Here is a 23,731-nt window from a genome sequence, read left to right on the forward strand (position 1 = left end):
TTGACTTAAATCTCTCCCTGGCTGAACCACACGACCCTTCTGCGTGCAGAGCTCAACAGCCCCTAACGCGTTTCGCCACACTCATTCCTCCTCCCACAGCCTGGGGTCCACACACCAGCTGCGACCCACACCTCACAGAGGGGTATGGTGAGGCTTCAAGGGGCTGGGTTCTGCGTCTACACTCCAGGGGTGTTCAGGCAGAGCTGAGCAGCTCCCAGGGGTGAGAGGCCGGCCTCCCAGCCCCCTGATCTGGCGCTAAGCGCCCTTGCTCTCCCCTCCCTCATCCCGTTCCTGCCCTAGCTGGGGAGCAGCCCTTACCCGATTCTCTGCTGCTCCAGGACGTCGAGCCGCTCTGCCCGCTGGATGACCTGCAGGATGGCCTCCACCTCAGCCGGGCTGAGGCACTGGGTCTTCCTCTGCTTCTCCGTCTGGTAGGTGTGCATGGACCAGCCCGTCTGCAGCCTCAAGAGAGATCACAGACGGCTCTGAGGGCACCCCAGTGCAAACTCCTGCACCCCCGCCCCATCCACAAAGCCCCCCTGAGAACAGTGTGGGGACAGCCCAGCTGCTGTGTGTCGGGGGCGAGGGGTTCAGGGAACAGGGCAGATGCCAGGCTCCAAAGGCCGGCTCTGCCACCCGCCAGCTACCGGGCTCCGCAAAGACGCGGCACCACCTTAGCACCTTGGGAGGCAGAAGCGCGGAATGTGACCACTGCACAAACAGAGAAGGCCAGGGCCACAGCGTGTGAGGTTTCTCGAGAGAAGCATGAAGATTATCAAGAGAAGAATGAAAACCTAGATCTGAGTCATATAAGAAAGTGAGAAGGAGTTTACTGTGGGATAGGAAAGAATGGTAATCAGGTTAAAATTGAACCTTGAGGATAAAAGAGATTCACAAAGCATTTTGAAAACCAGAAGGTTCCAGGCCAGGAGGGCACTAGAGCTGCACGAAAGGATGGGTGGTGAGGGCAGGCAGGATGGTCCAGTGGGGCTGGGGGGCTCAGCCATCTCTATTCCACTGGGCTGCGGGTGGGACACTTCCTGAGGCTGCGATCAGGGCTGAGGGGAAGAATGCAAACCCTTTCTGTTTTTCTGGAGCGGGAGAGAGTGGCAGCAGCAGACCAAGCCCCACACTCCCTGCCCTGGGTCCCGGCTTCTCCAAGACATTGTGTCAAGTGCCGGGAACACCACGATGAACAACATGGCAAAGTCTTGCCTTGGAGAACTACAATATGCTGGGGGGACAGATGCCCAATCCATCACACTAATATGTATTGAATGAAAAATTATAAGAGCTATTCATTCAACGCATATTCATTGAGCACCTACTGTGATGGCAGGCTCGTTAGGTGCGGGGGACACGCTGCTGGGCGGGACACGCGGGTGAGCATTAGGAGGATGTATAAATAAGGGGAGCTAACCTAGTCTGGGGGTGCGGCTCTAGAAGGGCTTCCCTAAAGAAGCAACAAGAGTCTTTGATGCAGGACACAGGGTAGGAGGATGGGGATGTGGACGCCTTCCTGGCGGTTCCCTGACACACCATGGACACTGGTGGTCTCACGTCACTGCCCCGTCCAGCTATGGCAGCCAACAGTTCTTGCCCGGCCGACACTGCAAGTCAGGAGAGCTGAAAAGCACATGCTTTCTCTGTAAGGACAGCGGGCTGGTCGAGGAGAAGGACTCAGACTCTGGGGTCTACTGGACAGTCTTATCTATAGGCTCCATCCCTTCCCAGGTGTGAGAACTAGGGCAGCTGCTCATCCTTGATTTCCTGAGCTGTCTCTTTAAGGGATGCCATGAGGATTAAACGAGGCTCACATATAAAGTGCTTGGCATACAGAAGTGCCCAATTGCTTAATAAGTGGTAGTTAATGGTGACACCATAATTATCAGGGGTGGAACCATCAGGAATGGCTTGACCATAGGAGCGTCTGTGCAGGATTTTGCAGGATGAATAGGTGCTTCCCAACGGAAGGAGCGAGGCGGCGTCCAGGCAGAGGAAACCGCACGTGCAAAGGCATGAAGGCATAAAGTAATACACTGTATTTGGGGGGCCAGACTTCTAGATGGCTTATTTCTCCAATTAAAAAAAAGAGCATTGCCCTAGACCAACACTTTATCAAGGGATCCTCACAGAGCTGAGGAAAGCAAAGGATGGGAAAGGGGCAGGGCTGGAACAGAGAGGAAGGGAGGCCAGGCCTCAGAGGGGGCAGAGCCCACTTTCCTTCTGTGTGCTGGGCAGACCCAGGGGCGTTAGGCCCTGAGGAGGGACACTCCCCACCCCAACCTGCTGGTTTTCACTGTGTGAGCATTTCAGGACTCAGGCGGTCAGTGATGGGTCAGGTCACCCTCTGTGTGTGCCCCGGGGCCAGTGGAGGGGATCTGGAAAACAGGACTCCCAAGTGCAGGGGCACCCTCCGTGGGAAAAAGGAAGGCCGAGGAGCAGAGATGGGAGGGCGCAGCACGAGCACCGCCACCCGTCCCAGTGGACGCAGCTCCTACCCAGCTCGCTCAGGGCCCGGCCCCAGCACAGGGCGCTGGAGACCCCCTCCCACTGGACCTCCGTCTTCCCGCAGGGCAGCCTCCCCATTTCTCAGAGGAGGAAGAGGTGGGCAAAGGGGATGGCTTTCCAAAGGCAAATCAGGGGGCGGTAGCCTCCTGGCCTGGGGAGCCCACATCCAGCAGCTGCCCACAGCCCTGCCAGGCTCCCTCAGGGCATCCTCCGAGCCTCCTTTTCTGCCTCCATCTGATCACCCACCAGAGCTGACGACTGACACCTTTTCATTCGACCTCCTCCCCCCGGTGACCACCCTTGTCTGCTCAGGCCCTGACTCCTACGCACAGCCACGGCTGACACTGAGCATCTTGTTCCCCCGCAATGCCCCCCCTCACAGCCAAAGGAGCCCCACCCAAAGCTGCTAGATGTAGACGGGGCTGCACCCCCAGGAAGACCCTTCAGTGGTGCCCAGCACCCACCTGTACATTCCCCCTATGGCGCCCACCTCTCTCAGCTCACCTGGCCTCACATGGTGTGCGTCACCAACAACTGTCCTAGTTCCCTTGTGCCTCCAGGCTTTTGCTCAGGCTGTGCCCTCCACCTGCCCTCTCCCTAAACCCCCTTCCACCCGGCTCACTCCTAGTCTTTTTTAAGACTTCTTTTAGACATGATCTTCACCAGGAGGCTTTTCCTTGATCCCCTCCAAGACAGGTTAAGAGTCCATTCTCAGAGTTCCCATGAGGCTGGGCATAGCTCTATCCTGGCGTCACAGCCAGCACACCCCGGGGGAGGAGATAAAAGCATCGCTCTTCTCAAAGGTGCTGCAACAGCTTCTGGCTGCTTCTGAGCACAAGACAAGGTCACGGAAACTGAAGAGATCGCTGGGGGTCACCAGGAGTCACACCAGGCCCTGGTACAAGAATACAGCTCTCCCCAGCTCCTCACGTTCTGCCCAGGGGACACGTCATCTTGCCTGGCATCAGAGGAGAGAGGAAGAGGGGCTGTTCCATCCCTGGTCTCCTCCCCCGCGGGGGCTGAAAGGAGCTGAGAGGTGAGACGGACAGATGGACTGTCCTGCCGATTCCTGTGAATCACACAGGATCCACTCTTCTTCAGCATTCTGGATTAACTTTTCTATCCCCCTTTGACGTTCCAGCTCTGTCCCCCTGCAGGCTCATAACATCTAATGACAGATTTCTTGAACTTGGTCCCATCTGGGAAACGCTGGCTCCCGTAATTCGCTGGGTGTGACAGATGAAGGGGCCACTCTTGGGCGTACTGGACACCAGGGACCCCCAACTCCCCAGAGGGGTGGGGAGGACTGAGAGGCAGGAGCGGCCCTGGGAGCCCCTGGTCTCCAGCCACGGGGGGACTGTAGGTGGAGATGGCCTGACCTAACGGGAGCCGGCGGGTTGCCAGGCAAAGGGATAACAGGAAAACCAGGATCACAAGCGGACAGACCAGAACCAGAAAGACCCTGATGCACGTGGAGGAGGCCTGGGATGCCCCGAGGCTGGCTGTGTGTCTCAGCCCAGGGGCAGCTCTTCGCTCATTTGACAGCCTTTGCCCTGTCCTGTCTGTCCGTGCCAGGCACTCAACTATGAAGTGGGCATCCAGAGATCAGAGGCTCCCGGCCTCCAGGGGCCCAGGGACTGAAGGTTCAGTAACAGAGGGATTTGCACTCTTAACAGAGAAGGCAAAGGAAGCGGTCTGGCTCTCTGGAGCCTGCTGTGATACAGAGAACATAGGCATGGGAGTCAGATGGACCCAAGTGTGGGTCCCAACCCTGCCACTCACAATGTAAGTAACCTAGGCAAAGGGTCCACCCTCACTTTCCTCATCTGGGGATAAATTTCCCCATGGTGGTTAAATGAGTGAATGGCTGTGAAGTGGCCAGCTCAGGGCCTGGGGTATGGTGTGCATTAGACAGGCACTTGTGTCCAAACTTCTCTTTCTGGGTCCCAGGATCTGAATCTGGCCAAGGAAAGGACGGGAGCAGGGGCAGGGAGGGGAGGCCTGGCAGGGAGGGCCCTGGAGGTACTCACTTGGCCCGCAGGGCGAGCTGCCGATCATTGGGGCAAACCCACTGGTCACTCCCACTGCCGAAGATGGTGTCAGCCATGGCCTGGAGCGCCCAGCCAGGGGAGGGAGTCACATCTGAGGTGAGAAGAGGGAAAAAGAAAGAGCACGTCATTGGTGGGGTGCAGATGGCAGACAGGGTCCCTTAGGCACCAAACATTGGCCCCTCCAACTGTCCCAGTACATTGCTCCCCGCTGATGCCTAGAATCTCACCATCAGAATCACTCCTCCAGCTAAACTGTTCCCTCAAAGCTCCTCTTTCAAAAAGCTCATAATTCCAGGAGGATCACTAGGTGGATCACGTGACTAAGTAACAAGATTGGACATAACTGGTAGGAGATCAAAGGGTTAGAATCAGAAAGGAGAGAAGAGGCACACCTCAGCAATTTTCCACTTAGCAGGCAAGCCCCAGAGGGCATTTGACCCCTGCTCCTTCTAAGTGCAGCCCCTGCTGTACTTAGCACATCACCTAGCAGAAGGGGCTGGGCCAGGGGCAGACGGCTGACAGCCTGGGCAAACCCCACACTGCTCCCAACCCTGGGGGACCTGCAGCGGGGGCCCCAGGTACACGCGCGCGGCTGAAGCGGGCCGCCTTCCTCGGCTCTGCAAACAAGATCTTCACAGACTCTGCTCCCCAAGAGGTTCCACCAAGGATTCCAGTGCTTTCCAGAGCAGGAAGGAGGGCAGAGAACGGCAGCCACGACTGCCACCATGCACAACTGCAGGGGGCGCCATCCACCAGGACCACAATGAAGATGGCACCCTCGGGAATTCTGCAGGCAGGTGACCCTGCTCCAGAATTTCCTACTAGTTTAACTTGTGCAGTCTAGCTCACCTGGCTTTCTCCTGGCCACCAAGGATATATGTTGGGAGAGAGAAAGGAGGGGAAGAGAGAGATGAATTTGAGGGTATCTCAGTCCCAGAACAAAGATGGACTGAGTTATCCACACTCCCTGGTCCAATCCCATCTAGACCAGAGGTTCTCAAATACAGGACACTCTTGAAATTATTGAGGTTGGAAATTAGTCTGGCAGTTCCTCAAATATTAAACAGAGTTCCATATAGCCAGAAACTACTTCTAGTTATATATCCGAGAGAACTGAAAACACACGTCCACACACACAAAAACGTGTACATGAATGTTCACAGCAGCATTATTCACAATAGCCAAAAAGTGGAAACAATTCACATGTCCATCAACTGATGAATGGGTACAATGTGACATACCCCAACAATGGGATATTGTTGGCCATAAAAGCGAATGAAGTACTGATACACGCTACAACATAGATGAACCTTGAAAACATTATGTCAAGTGAAAGAAGCCAGACACAAAAGACTACGTATTGTACCGGTTCCATTACATGAAATGTCTAGAATAGGCAAATGCATAGAGACAGAAAGGAGACTGGTCGTGGTCAGGAACTGGGTGGTGGCAGGGGAAGGCAGGAATGAGGAGTGACTGCTAACGGGTTCAGGGTTTCTTTCTGGGGTGATGAAAATGTTCTGGAATTAGACAGTGGTGATGGCTGCACAACTTTGTGAATAAACTAAAACCACTGAATTGTACCCTTTAGAAGTGTGAATTTTATGGTGTGTGCTCTATATCTCATTAAACCCTTATAAAAAAATTCTTGAGAACTCCAAATGATAGGAGCTATATCTATTGATATTTACCATATTAGAAATTAACACAGAGAAAGAATTTTAAAATTGCTAATTCATCAAAAAATAATTAACCCACTAGATGTTCACATATTTTACAAAAAATAACTATATTTTCAAAACAAAAACGATTAGAATATGGCATTGTTTTACATTTTTACAAATCTATGTAACATTTGGCTTAACAAGACAGCTGGATGCTCATTGCTGATTTTTCATTCAATCTTTTGCCATATGTGGTTTTGTTCCAGTACGTGAAGGACACCCAGACTCACACAGATATGTACTAGTTGGGAAAGAGGAATATTTTAAATGCCTTTCCAGATAATTGTGGATATTCTTTCACACTGCACCAAAATGCAACAGACAGTAGATTCTTAAAGACTAGTTCCAATGTGGCATCTGAAACAATATCAGTGAACTTCTCATCTTCTATATATTTGTGAGAGAATGAGACCAAGTGTCTTAGCATTATTATGAAAATAGTTTTGACCTTGTGGACCCCCTGAAGGGTGCTGCGGACCCCCAGACCATGGTTTGAGAACCGCTGTTTCAGACCAATGTCACCCATTTCCATGATGACCAGCAGGGGGCAGCGTGCAGACTGCAGTTAACTGAACTGCACAGCGACCAAGCCCACGACATTGACCACAGTGGTCTCTTTATCCCACTCGGCACCACCAAGCCACCTCAGGAAAGAGCCCTGGGCACCCTCAGACCCCAGGAGCCATGTGTGGAGACCCCACGGCCAGGCCCAGCGCTGGGAGGGCTGCTGGGGTGCCACGGTCATCAAAGACCTCCTCACACTCCAAGTCTCGACCTTCTTCCAAACGAGGCTAACATATAATCCAGGAAAACACAGACGGGGTCAAAAACGACATGCTTATCAAACACCTTTAAAGTGGTGTCCCACTTCCAGCCTTTCGTGCACAATGGTTTGTTTTGTTTTGCTATTTAAAATTGCCGTTATCTTGTGAATAGCACAGTCACACGTGGTATGGGTGTGAAAAGCATTACTATGCTCTAAGTAAACATTTACAACATACTACAGCTCAGTAGCCCTGTTTCTTTATCATTGTTTTTCAATATTCCGGGAGCTTCAAGAAATGGAAGTGATGGGCGTCTTCCTGACCGGGACAGGCTGTGCCTGGGTAAACTGGATGTCCCGGTGGTGGTGGCGGCCACCTGTCACGGCCTCACAGGCACCACCGCTCCTGCCTCGGCCTGCAGGGGGCGCCAGGTCTCATGGCACTGCTCCCATGGGAAGGTTCTGAGCCTTCCTGCCCACCCTGCCGCAGCTGGGCACAATGAGGATGGAGTGGCCCCTCTCCTCTGCCAGGCACCACCCCCCAGAGGCAGGGGCGCACCAGTGGTGACCCCAGAGGGGAGGAGCAAGCCAGGGAACCTCAGGATGGGAATTCCATCTTCTGCAGAAGCTTCTGAACCAAAAGCTGTGGGGCTGGGTAGGGGGAGGAGGCGGAGAGAAGGAAGGGGTCCTGTGTGCTCTCATGCTTAACCGCCACCTCCTTTATGGGGGGACAAGTGGGGACATCCAGAAGACAGCAGCCAACAGGTGGAGACGCAGCCACTCCTCACAGCCCCAAATGAATCTCTAGGGAACGAACCACTTTGATCCCCTTTGGGTCACTTCCTAGGGAGCCACAGTTTTGGGTTTACTGGCAAGGGAACCCCCAAAGTAACATTTATCTGTCCTCTGACCCATTTGAGGTCCACTCCTTTACTTTGTGTTTTTAACTTTAGTCAAAACAGCTCTGTGACCACCCACAGGCTATTCTGTTCTGTTCTTCCTAAGTCTAATCATTATTTTTTCTACTCAGCAAAAGAGAAGAGAGAGAGGTTAAGAGACTGAGGAAAGGTTACACAGCTAACTATGCCAGTCTACTAACCCTTAACCAAGATTACTTCCTCTGCATCAGATCAGAGCCATAAGCACAGAGGGAAGGGTTTTGTGGCAGGGAGGAAGGTGACAAGAAGACTTAACTAGGAGAGAAAAGACCCGTGAAAATCGAGCTTTTATGCAAACTTACTAGAAGGCCAGAACAAGTCAGTTATCTTCCCTGGGCCTCAGTTTCCTCACCGGTACCCGAGGGAGCTGAGACAGACAGGCTGGTGGGACTGCCCTGTGTAATTCCGACACCTGATTCCGCCCTGCCGAGTTGCAGGAGGGAGGTATGGGTGGCAGGCAGGGACTGGAGAAGGGTCTTAGGGCAGGAGGCTGGTGGCTGCTCCAACCTGGGAGGTGGGATCTGAGCCCCCACCCCAGCCTAGTCCCCAGGGCAGGGAGGAGGAGGACAGCCCCGTGTCCCCCACCCCTCTCACTCCTGGGCTTCAGGGAAGATGAGCCCGTGGAGTCAAAAGCTACAGAGAGGTCTAGGGAGATGAGAGGATGTCACCTCCTGGGACCTGGGGCCCTGGGCAATGGCTGGCAGGGTCTTCAATGATGGAAAGTTCGTGGCTGAGCATGTCCACAGGGTGGCTCCAAGCGAGAACTCAGGGCCCCGCCAGGGACTGCTGCGCCCACCCTGGGCTGCGGCTGGCACCTCAGAAGTCACAGCTGTCCTTTGTCACACACAGAAACCTCAGGACAGATGGTGGGAGAGGAAAGGCAGCTCGAGGAGCCACTTTAGGAAACTGCCAACGGAGCCAGCTTAGGTTTCCAAACCTCTTCAGTCTGAGCCAGCTGCCAGCTCCCTGACTCACCAGCCAACCGTCCCCGGCTTTCACATCCCCTTGACCAGGGGGCTGCTCTGCCAAGCTGTGTGCTCACCGCCACCCAACACACTCCTCCTGGGCTCTGCTCCCCCTCCAGTGGGGGTCTCGAGGAGGAGGGTGAGGGGGGCCCCTTCCCAAGGCCCTGCAGCCTCGGGCGTATGCCCTCTTAAGAGTAGGGTCCTTAAAACTTCCAAAGAGCAGTGCCATGTGAGTTAAATACGGACCGCACCCTTGATTAATCAACGTCAATCTGTCAAAATCAAATGATGAGGGAACAAAATAGGGGCTTAAAGAAGGTGAGTGAAAAGCAGGGAAGGAGAACCCACACATTCACCAGGGGGAGGATGGAACTAGCCAAGGGCCCGGAGAAGCAGAGGCAGTAGGTCTGTGGAAGGAGGGCTGTGTAAAGCTCTGGCCTTCCTCCGTAAAAGAAGGGAGAAAGAGGCACCTGGAGCCAGGCCTGTGGTTGAGGTCCTTCCAGCTGTGAGAGGAAAGAGGCTGAAGGAGAGGCGTGGTGTGTGTGTACACTTGTGTGTCTGTGTGTGTGTGTGTGGCTGTGTGTCTGTGTATGTGTGTCTGTTCTGCCGGGGAAGGAAGACACTGATGGGGGAGGTGGGGGAGATGGGTGGTCTACCCGAGACCCGGCCCCAGAGGTCTTCCTTCTACTGACAGGTTTCCATCTCTCTGTCCCCGCTGGGCTGTGGGCTCCCTGAGGGGCCTGCGTCCTCCTACAAAGCAGATGTTCAGTGAATCTCTGTTCAATTAACCTGATTTCACCAGAGCGATGGCCTTTCCCAGACAAGGAGGAATTCAGACAATAAGCCAGACATTCTCGGAGCAGAGCTGGGCTCCAACCACGCTCTGTGACTCGTCCACTCACAGGCGGTCTGTTCCTCAGGACTCCCCACAGTGGGGTCAGCGCCCAGGGGCTCCTCTGACAGCTGAGCTGCCTCCCCACCCCCCAGGGGCCAGTGTGCCCTCCAGGCCTCCGGGTGCCGCCTGCACCCCGCTGGGTGAGATAAACCAGGCTGCACCCTCATGAGCGTTTCTACACCTGCAGGGCAGGGGCTCAGGGGACCCCCATGTCTCAGGGGACAGGAACAGGGGTTGCCTGGTGACAATTTCCTGAGAAAATTCCTAGCGGATGGAGGTCCGTGAGCCCCAGGCAACTTTCTGAGGCAGACCTATGAAAACAAACACATTCTTATAGGGAGATCCAATTCTCCTCTCCCTAAAGTCAAAACCCCATCACCCTGGGCACTAGTCACTGCAGACAACGGCTGCAGCACGGCCGACCCGGGACAACAGTCACGATGCAACCTCACGTGGCCGTCTCCTACAGAATATTACAGAGAAAAACACCCTATACTCACTCGTCACCCACCCCGAGATGAAGACTCCCAACATCTTAATGTAAGATCTTCCCATTCTTTTCTAGGTATTTGTGTACAGATTTTAAATAAAATTGAATTCTTATTATATATACTGTTTGCTCTGTTTTCTTATCACACTGCACTTTCTCACATTATTAAAAGTCCTGAAAAACATGATTCTTAATTTGAACTTAGGATTCTAGATATATTTTACCATTTTCCTGTTTAGGGGCACATAGATTGTTTCCAATTTTGTTCTATCATATTCAACACTAAAATGGATATCTTGGGAGATAAATCTTTGTGCCCATCTCTGATTATTTCCTTAGGATAAATTCTCCAAGGGGAAAAGAAGTGTATTTCTTCTGAAATGTATTTTTGAGATGACTTTTACTACAGTAACGTTCACAGCCACGCAGAGCTCTCAGTTACAGGCCTCGTGCCCGCTCTCTCAAAGTGCATCTGGAAATATTCACTACAAAACATTCTGCTGGAGGCAGCTGTATTCCATTGGCCCAATATGGATTTTGTATTTTTGAACTTAGAACTCAAAGATGGAAGAACCTATCTGTAAATCTCCAGTAAGTTGGTTTATAATAATGTGTACAGTCCTCAAATCACTAAAACAAGGCCTCCTCCTTGGGGCTGGCCCGGTGGCGTAGTGGTTAAGTCCGTGTGCTCTGCTTCGGTGGCCTGGGGTTCGTGGGTTCGGATCCCAGGCACAGACCTACACACCGCTCATCAAGCCATGCTGTGGCCACATCCCACATACAAAATAGAGGAAGATGGGCGCAGATGTTAGCTCAGCAACAATCTTCCTCACCAAAAAAAAAAAAAAAAAAAAAAAGCCACCTCTCCACAAACCTTCAAGTCTACTTAAAAGAAGTCTTCTTCTCCCTTAATGGACGTCATGGGCTCAGCATCTGGTACGGTGCACACTGGCCTTAGAGCCCCGAGTGACCCGGGTGATCACATAACACCTCTCCACCGAATGTTCTCCTCTAAAAAAGGGTGGGGTCTCGCCCCACCCCAGGCTCAAGTGAGGAGGAAGTGAGGGCACACTCCTGTCAACTCCAGAGGGCAGCACACCGCGTTACTAGTCCAGGAAACACTGCTGCTTGACCCCCAACCTTCCAGAACTTACAACCACCGAACACACGGTGGAAAGCATGAGCAGCCCACCTCTCTGAGCTGTACCAGACTTCAAGAAAGATAGCCGGAGGGCAGAACAGCCTGCCCTTAGAGAGGATTAAACACACCCCCGGGGGCCCTGCCTGCCTGCCTGGGCAAGGTCAAGCAGGGACAGCTCCCATTGCCCGCACCTTTTCCCTGGGAACTCTCCCACCTTTAGACCCTGGCCTTTTCGCCTCCTGGATTGTATTTTAGGGAAACTTTCACAGACACAACTGAGCCGATGGACTCCCCAGCGTGTGGCGTGAATGGACGACCTCGGGGAAGAGAAGAAACGATGCGGGCAGAGCGTGGGAAGGAGGTGGGTGGGATGGTCTAGGAGGGGACCACACGCAAAGGCAAACATGAGCCACCAGCAAGTGCAGGACCCCGGTTCCAAACAGCCACCGAGAGAACGAAAGTGCATCCTTCCACACGAGGAGGTGCGAGCAGTTTTCTCTGAGCTGCTGAACTGTGATGAATGGAATTCACGGCTCAGCCAAGAGCAGCAGCTGACCCACCGACTCAGGAGCAATGAATAAATGTTGTAAACCACCAAGTTTGGGGGTGGGTGTTATGCAGCGTTACCATGGCAAATACATAACTGATACAAATGGCATTCGGTAAAGTCCCAACCCTGACCTCAATATCCAACCAAACTCCCTCCCAGAGCTGTTCGGAGTTTGATTTCCAAACTTGTGAGCAGAGGAAAGGCCAAAAGACCAGACAAGGGAGGCAAAGAGGAGACGCAAGAGGTGAGAAAAACCCACTCCGCCCCCCACCCCCACAGGCCAGAAGAAGAGGCCTCATCCCCGTGCCAAATCTGAGCTGATGCCCAGAGAGCTGCACGGAAAAGGTTCGGAGCCAGCAGTCAGCTTCTGCAGGAAGAAACGCTGTGATCCTTTAGTCATGCCTGCCCTGGGTGCAGGAGGGCAGAGTGGCTACATATTCGCTACTGCCAAGTCTGCCATCCCCAGACTGCCAGCTGTGCATGGGCTGGGGTGGCAGGGAGGAGATGAGGGCTCAAATCAGGGAGAAAAAGCAGTGACAAGTATGAAAGAATACTTGCCACCAAGCCGCTGCGTCCTGAGGCCTCAAAGACACGGTGCAAGAGCCCTCAGTTCTCCACCCAGCTGTTAATATTCCAGGGACCCGTAGCAACAGGCCCTGACATCTGCTCCGTTACTATGATACGGGAAACATGATAATAGCAGCAAGATGAGGTGAGCCCAGACATCAACATCTCCTCCACCTGTCACGCTGCACGGCGAGGATGAAAGATTCAGACAGGAGGCCTCAAAGGCCTGTCTGAACCCCCAAGGAAACTCTGTGGAGTCTCTAATTATGCACGAGGCAGGGCTCAAGTGGATTCGGGAGATGAGACAGGAGCCCCGGGGAAGCTAGTGCCTGACAAACGTCCCTAGAACTCACCCTGTCAGCAGGCATCCTGCCAGATCTGCTTCCCCGTGACTCTTCCCCCACCTCCAGTTTGATCCTCCTCCTCTCTCGCCCAGACTGTGGGAAAGCTTCCCAATCAGCCTCTGGACCTCCTGGGGCTCACCTCACCCCCTGCACTTGCAGCCAGAGAGGTCATCCTTAAAGCCTAGGTCAGGCCATGCGATGCCCTGGCTCAAAAACCTTCAGTGGCTCCCCACTGCCAAAGGAAAGAACCCAGGCCGCATTCAAGGCCGTCTATGATCTGGCCCAAACTATTCTAGTCTCACCTGCCACCTCCACAAAACTCACGCTCTGCAGACGGTCCCTGACTTAGGATGGCTCAACTACTATTCGTCGACTTTACAATGGTACGAAAGTGATATGCATTCCGTAGAAACCGTACTTTGAATTTGGAATGTTGATCTTTTCCCGGGCTAGTGAGATGCGGGACGATCCTCTCTTGTGATGCCGGGCAGCGGCAGCCGCAGCTCCCAGTCAGCCACGCAATCACGAGGGTGAACAACCGATACACTTACAGCCATTTTGTTTTTCACTTGCAGCACAGCATTCAATAAATCACATGCAACATTCAACACTCTACTATCAATCAGACTTGGTGTTAGATGATTTTGGCCAACTGTGGGCTAATGTAAGCGTTCCTGGCACGTTTAAGGTAGGCTAGGCTAAGCTATGATGTTCGGTAGGTGAGGTGTATTAAATGCATTCACAACTTAACAATATTTTCAACTTAGGACAGGTTTATTGGGAAGGAACCTCCATTGTAAGTCGAGGAAGATCACTGGGAACCTGGATGCGTTCTGGGCTCAGCCTTGTCTCTGGAACTCAGGTGAAATGCCTTTCCTGCACACTGTCTACCTACGGAGGCCCAGCACCACCTCCTCTGGGAATCCTCTAACTCCTCCCCACCCAACTCCCATTCAGAATCAACCTCACCTGCCTCCCCTCGGCATTTCATTCCACTTGGTATCCTGGAGGGTCTTTATCTCTCTGACCCATCTGACGCATCGCGGCGACCCCGAGCTAGCATAGTGCTTGGAACATGGTGGGTAGCCGGTATACCTTTACAACCTTCAAGAGTTGACTGCAGCCCATGGAATAATGCCCAGCCTCCCTGGAATTTAAGGCCCCGCAGTGTGACCCCCACCTCCTTAACCTTACTCCCAGCCACACGCAGGCAGCTCCCATCCACTGAGGGATGGTCTCACCTGCCCTGCCTCTGGCCCACTCTGCAAAGTCGTTTACACCAACTAAAACCATGGGAACTCTATAAAGGACTCCAATTCTTGAAGAATGGTAACAATGGCACAGTCAATGTCAAAAATGACAAATGACCTGGAAAAGGGTTTACAGCAAGATCAGGTGCAAGAAGTAGAACCAAATGGTAGACACGACGACGGCACACTAACAATCACGCACCCGTGTGGAAAAGGCCGAGTTCATGCGCTAGAGGAGCAGGGTTTGGGATGATGGGTGAACTGATTTCCATAATCATCTTCTAAGGATGACTTAGTAGGAGTTAGACAAGCGAGGGCACCCTCCCTGTCCTCGTGGCTCCCGCTCAGCTCCTCCTCTTGGGTGGGGCTCTCTAAGACCCTGCAGCCCCTGCTCAGATTCCTGCAGCCTTTCCTGTCTGTGCCCTTCAAGGAGCAGTCCATCCTGGACCCCCACGGCCTGTTCCATGGCACATCCCCCTCCGAGTCACAGAGCTCAGAGTCTGCTATTGCCCTCAGAGACACAAGAAGCAGTTACTTTTGGCTTTGCTACGCTCATTCACTCAACAAACAAGCATTAGGTGTCGACTATGCACCAGGTACGTGCCCGGCATCTCGGCATCTCGGTTCGCTGCAGGGTGGTGACAGGGGCTGTTCTTTGTACCCCCAGAAGGCCGCACGTGGTGCACAGGTAGGAAGCCTCACTTATCACTGTGGGGGTCTTCTTCTCCCTAGAGAAGTAAATCCGCACCTTTAATGGCCTAAAACATCCATTGCAGTGGACCCTAATCCCTGCCTCTTTGTCTAAGGGAAACCTTTTCTCATTCCCAGGCTGAAATGCTATGCGAAGCCTGCAACGGAAATGAGATGCAAAGCACCCCCCTCCTTCTCCGCTCCCTTCCAGGGCCAGCCCTCCAATTTTAACAGCCACAGCTCTGCCTATACATCTCCAGAGGCGCAGCTCGCCATTGTCATTTCTGAAAGGCCTGAATCAGGGCAGGTAGAAGTCCCGAATCAAGGCGATCACAGAGATGGCTGATGGCGGCCAACTACAGGGTAATGCCTCCTGGGGCAGGAGTCCACCTGAGAACACACAGGAAGGAAGGAAGCCTCAAAGGCTGGCTGCCAGGCCCAACGCAGCACCCCGTTCCCGTCGGCCCATGTGGTATTAGCCTCCTGGGGCTGCCATAACCAATTACTACAAGCTGGGGGGCTTAAAACAGCTCTAGAGCCTAGAAGTCCAAAACCAGGATGTCAGCAGGGCCAGGTTCTCTCAGAAGGATCTGTCCCACGCCTCTGTCTCAGCTTCTGGTGTTGCCGACAATCCTTGGCTTGCAGCTGCATCACTCCAATCTCTGTCTTCATCTTCGCATGCGTTCTTCTGTGTGTCTCCACATGGCCATTTCCCTGTGTCTCTTGACTTCACACAGTCGTGTTCCCTCTGTGTCTCTCTTCTTATATGGACACTCGTGACAGTGGATTAAAACCAAAGGAGATTCCAGTATGACCTCATCTTAACTAATGACATTTGCAATGCCCCTATTTCCAAATAAGGTCACAATCTGGGTTCTGGGGGTTAGGACTTAACATTGTCTTTTGGGGGACACAATTCAACCCATAACACAAGGGGAAAATAGGACCCAGAGCCCTACCGTGGGGATGGGCCCTTTAGGATGTGTGCACAGATGTTCAAGCCGGTCTCAGGGCCCGCTGGAGCTCCTGGGGTGCTGAGGACCAGGAGAGGGCTCTAAAGCCTGAGACAGGGAGATGTCACGGTTGACACAAAAAGAGGATACAGGAAAACAATCTCCTTTGGTCAGTGCCCGTTTTGGGAGCTCTTAACAGGGGAGCCGTGAACTTGGATGGGAACAAATGATATCTTTATTTTTATTAACCACAACTGAAATTTTCTATTTCCTTTCATTATGAACATAGGCAACACAGCACAGTCGTATTATCAGTACCTGTGTCTCGTCATCAACAGAATCACAGATAGTTTCATATCACAATACAGATTTGCAGATATCTCGAAATATTATTTATGCTCATCACTACTTTAAAATTACAATAGTTATCAGACCTACTGCAAGGCTGTTTACCAAATGACTCAAAAAAGAAGCACATAGATTACTATATCAAAAGCTTGTTTTTTAAAATATTCTGATAACAATGAGTCAATATAATCGGTTTCCTCTGTACTCCTGTTTGTGCATTATTTTGAGAAAGGTTCCATAGGATTCACCAGACTGTCAAAAAAGGGGCCGATGGAACAAAAAAAGAACAGGAGATGGAATTAGACCTCAGCTCAGGGGTTACCAGAATCAAATCAAGCTTTCAGGTAAGCAGGTGTCCGTGGCCCCAGGGACTCTCTGCTCAGAAAATGCCCAGGTCCTCCCAGGGGCTGCCAGGCACCTGGCTTGGTATGTGCAGTGAGGGGTGTTAATGCTGTTTGTCTTTTAATGCAGAAATATAAGCCTGCTTCCATGTACGCAATTTGTGTGTCTGGAAAGTCCCAGGCAAACAATTTTTGCAAAGGAAATCTGATTTTAGTTCACTCCTGGGAGTTGCTTGTTGGAGGAGCCCAAGAGAAACCTCTCCACGAAGAGAAACCTCTAGAAGGAAAACAGGCCTACCCCTCCTCACCTGCTTGGTAAAGTCCCAATCCTCAGGTGTGCTGACAGCAGCAGTCCTCCAGGTCCCTGGGAGCAGCTTCCCACTGCTGCCTCCCCCAGCAGCCTCCGCACAACCCCGCCACGACACGAGCTCTCAGGTGGCTCTTGTTGGGCTCTGCCAGGTACTTCTCCATCCTTCTTCTGCCCACTTCACCAGAGCCGGGGCGGGAACCCTGGCCCTGGCTGTTTGTTTAAAGCCAGCAGCCAAGGCAACCCCCAGCTGACTTAGCCTGCTATCTGCGGGCCAGCTGTCCCCTCTTGTTCATGGAAACTCAAACAGACGTTTCTCTGTTCCAACTCCAAGGTTAAGTACCATGCTGCCAGGGTGCCAGCTATCAACTTCTCTGCACACTCCCCATTCCCCTGGCGGAGGCTAAGACCCCAAACAAGTGGGGGTGCCCGTCACAAACGACCACGGTGAAGACTGCCGAGGACTCGGGCAACAGTGGGGCGGCCAGCCGAGAGTGAGAGGGGACGACCTCCAGAACATGGCTTGGTACAGAGAAGAGCAGGGGAAAGGCCAAATAGAACCACCGGCATTTCACCAGTAGTTTTCAAGGCTTTTAGAAGGAGCCCACAAATTAAAAGGTACCTGCATGTGCTCAGACTGACCCTGAGCTACCAAACTGGGAAGGGACAGTAGCCGCTTTACAGCGCCCTGCCTCCCTGCCAGGTGCTTGCCACAGGGTGACCAACCAAAATTCATCACAGTCCCAAGGGGGTAGCATGATCATTGTCCCCTTCCAGAGAAGGGGCTTGAGACTCGATGCTTGAGAGGTGCAGCCACTTGCTCAAGACCACACTGCTGGCCCCTGGCACCTTCTTTCACCCTCTCTGCCCCACAAGGAGCCTTGGCTACAGCTGTGGCACCTAATGAAAGCAACAGACCAGGGGGTCTTCTCAGCATCGCATGTTCCAGCACTCAGGAGCGTGCTAGGAGTTCACAGAATCTGAGACAGGCAGGAATCGGCCCAACAGGAGTTCTGAGAAGGCTCCGGGCTCCCTGGGCTGGAGCAGCCTGGAGGTCCTGCAGAGGAGGCAGGCTGGCATGGGTTTCCCAGAGCAGGCAGAGGCTGGGATTACAGTCGCGAGGCCCATGAGACAGGCAGCAGGGGCCTCCCCTACCCTGCCCCAAATGCTGCTGTTGCCCTACCCTAAGCCCACAGAACAGAGAGACACAGAGTCACAGGTCTCTGACGGCTCCTGCTCCCCAGCATTCGCAGTGCCTGACTCAAGTGCTCATCCAGACTTCAGTCACCCTCTGATGCTAAGCGGTTCCCTGTCTCCAGGATCCCCTGCCCTGAGCCAGCCTACCCTGGCACGATGGGCCCTGCAAAGGCTGGGCTCTGCTCAGACACTTCCAAATCAAGCCCAGCGTCCTCACCTGGGAGTTCACGACCATCCACAGGCTCTACCCCACCTTGCCAAATTTGTCTACAAACAGAAACACTTGGCATCATCCCCCGGGGCCAAGCCCATGCTTCTCCCAGGCAGAGCCCCCACCGCCTCAGACTCCAAACCCACTGCCCCAGCCTGAAGCAATTGCTGCCTCCTCAGCACCTTCATAAACACTTACTTTTTACCTCTTCCCAGCACTTCCCAGATTCTGGTGGTTTATGAATGGGTCTGACCTCTCCTACTGGACCAAACACTCCCTGACAGCAGGATGAACCTCGTGCCCCGATGATACTCAAAACACATGCACTGATAGAGGCCAGCCCGGTGGCATAAGAGTTAAGTTGGCACACTCCACTTCAGCAGCCCAGGTTTCACGGGTTCAGATCTCGGGTGCAGACCTACACACCGCTCATCAAGCCATGCTGTGGTAGTGACCCACATACAAAATGGAGGAAGACTGGCACAAATGTCAGCTCAGGGCCAATCTTCCTCACCAAAAAAAAAAAAAAAACCATGTGCACTGGAATAGAACTGAGAGCCCAGAAATAAACCCATACATCTAAGATCAAATGATTTTCGACAAGGGTGTTAAGACCATTCAGTGGGGAAAGAAGAGTCTTTTCAGCAAATGGTGCTGGAACAATTGGGGAGCCACACGCAAAAGAATGAAGTTAGACCCTTACAACACACCATTTAAAAAACTTAACTCTAAATGGATCAAAGACCTAAATGTAAGAGCTAAAACTATAAAACTCTTAGAAGAAAATACAGACGTAAATCCTCACGACCTCAGATTTGGCAGCAGTTTCTTAGATATGACATGAAAAGCATACACAACAAAAGGAAAAAATAGATAAATTGGACTTCATAAACATTAAAAACTTTCATGCACCAAAGGACAGTATCGAGAAGGTGAAAAGATAACCCACAGAATGGGAAAAAATATTTGCAAATCATGTATCTGATAAGGGTCTAGTATCTAGAATATATAAAGACCTCTTACAACTCAACAATAAAAAGACGACTCTATTAAAAAATGGGTAAAGGACTTGAATAGACATTTGTCCAAGATAGATATACACATGCCCAAAGGCCCATGAAAAGATGTTCAGCATCATTAGCCATCAAGGAAATGCAAGTCCAAACCACAATGAGATACTATGTCACATCTACTAGGATGGCTAGAACTTAAAAAATGGAAAATAAGTGTTCAGGAGGATATGGAGAAACTGCTGGTGTGAATGTAAAATGGTGCAGCAACTGTGGAAAACACTTTGGCAGTTCTTCAGAAAGTTAAATATAGAATTACCCTATGACCTAAGAATTCCACTCCTAGGTATATACCCAAAAGAATTGACAACAGGTCTTCAAACAAAAACTTGTACACCAATGTTCGTAGAAGCATTATTTACAATAGCCAAAAGGTGGAAGCAACCCAAATGTCCATCAACTGATGAATGGATAAACAAAATATGGTAAAACCATACAATGGAATATTATTTGGCCATAAAAAGGAACAAGGTACTGATTCATGCTACGACATGGAGGAACCTTGAAAACATTATGCTAAAACAAGCCAGCAACAAAGACCATAAAACATATGATTCTATTCATAAGAAATGTCCAGAATAGGCCAATCTATAGAGACAGAAAGTAGATTAGTCGTTGCCTAGGTCTTACTGGGGTGGAGGGCAGGTAATAGCTATAGGATACGGGGTTTCTCTTTGTGGTGATGAAAATGTTCTAAAACTGGCTGGGGTGATGCTTGTACCTATCTGTGAATATACTAAAAACCACTAAATTGTACATGTTAAATGGGTGACCTGTATGGTATGTTAATTATTTCTCAACAAAACTGTTTAAAAAAAAATCATGGGGCACAGTGAAGAATGAACCTGGGGTCTGAACAGGGCAGCCAGGTACACAGTCTCCAGGGGGCAGAGAGCTGTCCGCTTACATTTTACCATCAACCCCTGATGGTCTGGGGACAGATTACCTGCAAATTAACCTCAATAAAAAAACAACAGATGGTACATTTGTGAAAACACTGTGGGAGAGAGGCAGGGGAGAGAAAGAGAGTGAGAGAAAGCAAATATGGTCAGATGCTAAGAACGGCTGAATCTGAGTGGAGGGATGACAGGTTTTCTCTGTACTATCCTTCCAGCTTTTCTGAAATGGTTGAAAACTTTCACAATAATGTAAACTTTCATAATGAGCTCTCAATGGCTAAAGCAGGAACAATTTGAGCAACAAAATAAATAACAATAGTATTGGATTATAACCCATAAGATAAAATAAATACCCATGAGTTCTTATGATATAAATAATTGAATAAATTAAATAAATAGGGAGAGGGGACAGCTCTTTCTTACAGAAGAGCTCCAATTAATAAATGTAGAAGGAATGCAGGAAATAGAAGAATCACCATTAAAACACTGCAGTAATAGAGGCCAGCCCGGTGGTGCAGCGCTTAAGTGCGCACATTCCGCTTCGCTTCGGCGGCCCGGGGTGCACAGGTTCCAATCCCAGGCGCGCACCAATGCACCGCTTGTCAGGCCATGCTGTGGTGGCGTCCCATATAAAGTAGAGGAATATGGGCACGGATGTTAGCCCAGGGCCAGTCTTGTCAGCAAAGAGGAGGATTGGCATCAGATGTTAGCTCAGGGCTGATCTTCCTCACAAAAAATTAAAAAAAAAACTGCAGTAATAACTGTCGCAGGAAAGATCCATGGATGGATAGTAAAATTAGTAGGCAGAAGTTTGAGGAGAAACAGGATATTCATATAGTCTCAAAGTATCTCCCCCAGGATATTTATTAATTACGAAGGAAAAACAGTAACTTTACAGGGGAGAAACCGGGCAGACACTACCTTAACCAAGTGATCAAGGCTAATGTCACCAGTGAGAAGACATATGGACATCACGTACCTCCTGACATGATGCTCTGAGAAGGACACAACATCGCCTCTGTGAGGTTCTTACCAGGAATGCATGACCACAATCTAATCAGGAGAAAATATCAGACGCACCAAACTGAGGGACATTCTATAAAATCACTGACCAGTACTCTTCAAAAAAATGTGAAGGTCATGAAAGATAAGGAAAAAATGAGGAGCAATTACATTGTTAAATCAGATGTTAACAGGGCAAGCAGGATGAGGGGTACACAGGAACTCTCTGAAGCATTTTCACAACTTTTGTGGAAGTCTAAAATTATTTCAAAATAAAAAGCTTTCAAAATTTGCATAATTAAAAAACAACAACTTTGTCTTAAAGGTGTCTATTGTTTGGAATCACTTATACCAAGGGATATGTGAAATTACGTGGCTTCATAGGATGGTGCCCACCGGGAAACATCCCCTCCCTGCCCGAAGCAGCAGCTGATGCCCACTCGGGAAAGGTGAGGGGGTCAGGATGTGACTGTGGGTCCCCCTGCCCCACGGAATCTGGGCTGGAAGGAGCAGGAGTTAGCTGAGGAAGGGGTGAGCGTGTCTGCCAGGGTCTCTGCTTGTTTCTGAGACAAAGGAGGGCTCCACAAAAGGAAAAGAGAGGACATCAATTTAGAATTTCGCAAATATGGCCTTCTTTGTGTCAATTTACGTGACTTTTATTGTTTGATATTATTGCACTGGGATTATTTCTATACTTTAAGACAACATGGATTAAATACTGGATGACATTTTTAAATAACTTTCCAATTCACTCAGTAACTTGTTTTAACTAGTTTTACTTTAACAGTGAGTAGGGACAGCCATGCCCCTTTACCTCCCCTATCGACCTGGTTAATGAAGACCATCTTTGTCTTGTCACCACTGTCTATGTTATTAACTGACTCTCCTCATAGAGAATTCATAGTGTGCTCACTGACCCGCCAACTAAGACGACACTGACCCAGGCTCCGGAAAAGCGAAATAAGAGTGTAGTAAGATGTTAATAACAGAATCTAAGTGGTGGGTATGTAGGTGTTCACTGCGAAATTCTTTCAACTTTGCTTTATATTTTAAATTTTCGTAATAAATGATCGTAAAAAAAAAAAAGTAAAATTACAAATGAGTATTTTGGACATTCAAACCGTTAACCCAGATTCACAGCCTCAGTGGGAGAAAACAGACAATGAACCTAGGAGGCCCCATGTGCAGAAGAACACGCCCACGCCTGTTCCTTCTCCCCACAGTGTCGGCAGGTGATACCGCCGCCTGAAGGAAGAAGAAGCAGTGGGACTTCCCTGTTATGGCAAAGGCCCGGGGCCTGCGGAGACAGTCTCCACATAAACACATTCAGCACTTGGGTTCAAACCAAGTCAGGGAACAGGCAGCAGCCACTGTTTTTATTGGCTCCAAATGAATCTGGCAATGGATGCCCGGGGTTAACCAAGCAGGCCCCAACCTGGTCACGTGCCCCAGGTGGTCCTGCCAAGGGGCAGATGAATTCTCCTCTTCTGCCGAGTAATAAAGGGCAGTGGTTACAAGTCTGTTCTTTGGACCAGGTATCTGGGGTTTGCATTCTGGCTCTGTGAATTATTAGCTCAGTGACCTTGGGCAGCTTCCTTTATTTCTCTAAGCCTTAGTTGCCTCACCTGTAAAATGAGTAGCTGCCTCCTGGGGCTGTTGGGAAAAATAAATTAGACCAGTGATTCTGAATCAGGGTAATTTTGCGTCCCAAGCGACATTTGGCAACGTCTGGAGACAAATGGGAGGGTGCCACTGGTTACAACCCACTGGGTAGAGGCCAGGATGCTGCAAACACCCTACAATGCACAGTATAGTCCCCACAACACAAAATTATCCAGCTGAAAATGTCAAAGCGCCAAGTTTGAGAAACCCTGATTTAGATGGTGCAGGTAACACATCCAGCACAGGACCTGTAACACTGCGCACTCTCAGTGCAGGGCTGCCATCCTCGCCATCACTGTATCATCGTCATCACCATCACCATCATTGTCATCACCACTATCATCACCATCATCATCATCATCACAACCATCACCATCACCATCATGGTATCACCATCATCACTGTCATCGTCACCATCGTCATCATCACCATCACTGTCATCATTGTCATCATCAACACCACCATTATCACCATCACTATCATTGTCACCATCATCATCCTCACCACCAACACTGTCATCATCATCATCAACACCATTATCACCGTCACCATCATCATCACCATCATTGTATCACCATCATCGCTGTCATTGTCACCATCACCACCACCACCACCATTACCATCCTCACTATCATTGTCACCATCACCATCACCATCATCAGTATTATTAGCCTTGGAATTCCCAGCACCCAGAAGAGCACAGCTAGGGGCCTCAATGAACACTTTTGTACTAAACTGAATTAATGGTCATTCCTTTGGGGTAAGGACTGCCCTCTTCCAAAATGTACCTTCAAGCCCCTAAGCTCACCTGAGGGAAGTGAAGGAGTTTGGGGCAGGGAGGTGGGAGATGGGTAAGGGAGTA

The 23,731-nt window shown here is 50.8% G+C and overlaps 1 protein-coding gene across 1 annotated transcript in view; it reads right to left on the minus strand.

Annotated features, from left to right (window-relative positions):
• Window positions 1-23,731, minus strand: part of RPH3AL (rabphilin 3A like (without C2 domains)) — a 127,301-nt gene that overhangs the window by 84,018 nt on the left and 19,552 nt on the right. The window contains exons 2-3 of the mRNA XM_058560148.1: window positions 4,542-4,653; window positions 319-462 (exon numbers count right to left, since the gene is read on the minus strand). Of these exons, the coding sequence (XP_058416131.1) occupies window positions 319-462; window positions 4,542-4,653 (256 nt within the window). The remainder of the gene's footprint in view (window positions 1-318; window positions 463-4,541; window positions 4,654-23,731) is intronic.

This window comes from Diceros bicornis, chromosome 18 (genome assembly GCF_020826845.1).
Source record: "Diceros bicornis minor isolate mBicDic1 chromosome 18, mDicBic1.mat.cur, whole genome shotgun sequence".
NCBI lineage: Eukaryota > Metazoa > Chordata > Mammalia > Perissodactyla > Rhinocerotidae > Diceros > Diceros bicornis.